We start from the raw sequence: 2,892 nt of genomic DNA, 5'->3' as shown, positions 1-2,892 counted from the left end.
GAACCTGCCACCTTAGGTGTATGTGGCTGGCGCCTTAGCCACTTGAGCCACAGGCGCCGAGCCACAACCTCAAACTCTTGGGCTTAAGTGTTTCTCTTGCCTCAGCCTCCCAAGTAGCTAGGACTACGGGTGCTCACCACAATGCCCAGCTATTTTTTTATTGTAGTTGTTGTTGTTTGGCCAGCCTGGGTTGGATTTTGAACCTGCCAGCTCTGATGTATGTGGCTGGTGCCCTAGCCGCTGAGCCACAGGTGCTGAGCCCCTAGCTATTTTTGTTGTTATTGTTGTTTTTGTCATTGCTGTTTAGCAGGCCCCAGGCCCCAGGCCAGGTTCAAACCCACCAGCCCCCATGTATATAGCCATCACCTAATCTATTTTTTTTTTCCCCAGATTTTGTCTGGGGCTGGGTTTGAACCCATCACCTCCAGCACATGGGGCTGGTGCCCTACTCTTTTGAGCCACAGGCACTACCATGCCTAATCCTTTTATTTATTTTTTGCGACAAGAGTCTCACTATGTGGCTCTCAGTAGAGTGCTGTGATGTCACAACTCACAGCAACCTCCAGCTCTTGGGCTCAAGCAATTCTCTTGCCTCAGCCTCCCAGGTAGCTGGGACCACAGGCACCCGCCCCAATGCCCAGCCATCTTTTCTTGCAGTTGTCATCGTTGTTCAGCTGGCCCAGCCAGTCTCGAACCTGCCACCCTCAGTGTATGTGGCTAGCGCCATAACCACTGTGCTACAGGCACTGAGCCCCAGGTGATTCTCTTGGTCAGGTGCCGTGTTGGGGAGTCAGAGTATGAAAGGGGAAGACAAATAAGACAAGACAGACACATTGGGAAAGGGACTGAGCCAAAGCTGTTTATTGTAACAGGTAGGGGTTTATATAGGTTTAGTTAGTGGGGGAACGAGGGGTACTTCTAGATTTGGTTATGTATGTAGTCCTGGTTTGTGATAGGCTAGTATTGTGAGGATGAAGTAGGAAGAAGGTGGAGAGTGATATGAGTAAATTTTTTTGGAATGTGTGCACGTGTTAAATCGCCTCTGGTCTTTTGTATGGTTTCTTTTAATCAGCAAGGTCTTTAGGCCCTTCGTGTTAAATGTCTTTGGTATTTTGTATTGTTTTTCTTAATTAGCAAGGTCCTTAGGCGACTCCTAAGATGCACTTTTTTTTGAATGTGCTGTAATATAGTTGTTAACCCTTACAGTCAAGCTGGTCTCCCAGAGTCCTGGGATTACAGATGTGAGCCACCGTGCCTGGCCTAACCATATAAATTTAAGTAACGAATACAAAAATGCTAGGCTGTGCCAGGCAGGGTGGCTCATACCTACCTGTAATACCAGAACTTTCAGAGGTTGAGTGGAGGCTTGAAGCCAGAAGTTTGAGACCAGCCTGTACAACACACCAGGACCCCGTGTCTAGAACAAAACAAATACAGCCAGTCATGGTGGCACATGCCTGTAGTCCTAGCTAATGGGGAGATTGACAGGGAGGATGGCTTGAGCCAGGGAGTTGGAAACTGCAGTGAGCTATGATTGTGCCGAATTCCAGCCTGGGCCACAGAGCAAGACCCTTCTCAAAGGGAAAAAGTCCAGGGAGAGGCACTGATTGCAGAGTTTGGAAAGGTTCCTAATGATGCTGCCATATCTCACTTCTGATCACTGTGCTTTAGATTTATGACTTAACATTTTATCACAGTTTTTAAGACTTATGCATTAAGATAGTGGCTTGGTGCCCCATAGCACAATGGTTATGGTGCCAGCCACATACACTGAGGCTGTCAGGTTTGAACCTGGCTCAGGCCAGGTAAACAACACTGACAACTGCAACAACAACAAAAAATAGCTGGACATTGTGGCAGCACCGATAGTCCCAGCTACTTGGGAGGCTGAGGCATGAGAATCACTTGGGCCCAAGAGTTTGAGGTTGCTTTGAGTTGTGACAACATGGTACTCTACTGAGGGTAACAAAGTGAGACTCTGTCTCAAAAACAAACAAAAAAGATACTCTGTTTTTACGGTGAAGTGTATCTATGGTAACATGAGCTGATGTTCCTGGCCATTGCCTGAAAGATTTGAGGCCACCCAGGGAACAGGATTGGCTCTAGGGAGTTATAGTGTTGGTGGGCTTTGGGTAAAAATAAATATCTATGACAGTATGTACAATTCAGTGGGGTTTTTTAAAAAAATGTTAAAAAAAATGTTAAAAATTCTGGTTTGTTCTGCCCCCCTACCCCATTGAACACATTTTCTTGCCAATAGGTCAAGGAGGTTAAAAAGACTTCATCAGGCTTGGAACTCATCATGGTTACTTCAGCTCCTGGTCGAAAACCCACCGTGACCACAATTCCCGATGTTGACTGCCTGCTCTGGGCCATCGGGAGGGACCCAAACTCTGGGGGTTTGAACTTAAACAAACTGGTAAGCTGACATAGTGTGCCCAGAGCACTCTCAAATCCGTTAGCCCTGTGATTTCCACCCTTTTCTCCTAGACAGCGAGAGCTCAATCGGGTGATAGTGGATTCTTTTCTCCTTATTTCCTGTATCCACTTTGTCATCAAATTCAATTGCTTCTTCCTTTGAAGTTAAGAAATTATTTTCTTGGGTGGTGCCCGTGGCTCAATGAGTATGAGGCCATCCCCAGATACCGAGGGTGACAGGTTTAAACCCAGCCCTGGCCAAACTGCAATAAAAATTAAAAATAGCTGAGCATTGTGGTGGGCACCTGTAGTCCCACCTACTTGGGAGGCTGAGGCAAGAGAATTACCTAACCCCAAGAGTTGGAGGTTGCTATGAGCTGTGATGCCATAGCACTCTACTGAGGGTGACAAAATGAAACTATCTTTTTTTTTTTTTTGAGACATTCTCACCCTGTTGCCCTGGCTTGAGTGCTG

At 46.6% G+C, this 2,892-nt stretch overlaps 1 protein-coding gene across 1 annotated transcript in view; it reads left to right on the top strand.

Annotated features, from left to right (window-relative positions):
• The window catches only part of GSR (glutathione-disulfide reductase), a 49,193-nt gene that overhangs the window by 33,020 nt on the left and 13,281 nt on the right, over positions 1 to 2,892 (top strand). The window contains exon 10 of the mRNA XM_023517796.1: positions 2,261 to 2,419. Coding sequence (XP_023373564.1) covers positions 2,261 to 2,419 — 159 coding nt within the window. The remainder of the gene's footprint in view (positions 1 to 2,260; positions 2,420 to 2,892) is intronic.

This window comes from Otolemur garnettii, unplaced genomic scaffold (assembly GCF_000181295.1).
Source record: "Otolemur garnettii isolate 467f Iridium unplaced genomic scaffold, OtoGar3 scaffold00121, whole genome shotgun sequence".
In the NCBI taxonomy this organism is placed as follows: domain Eukaryota; kingdom Metazoa; phylum Chordata; class Mammalia; order Primates; family Galagidae; genus Otolemur; species Otolemur garnettii.
Note: the sequence above shows the minus strand (reverse complement) of the source record. Positions and strands in the feature narration are given on the sequence as shown.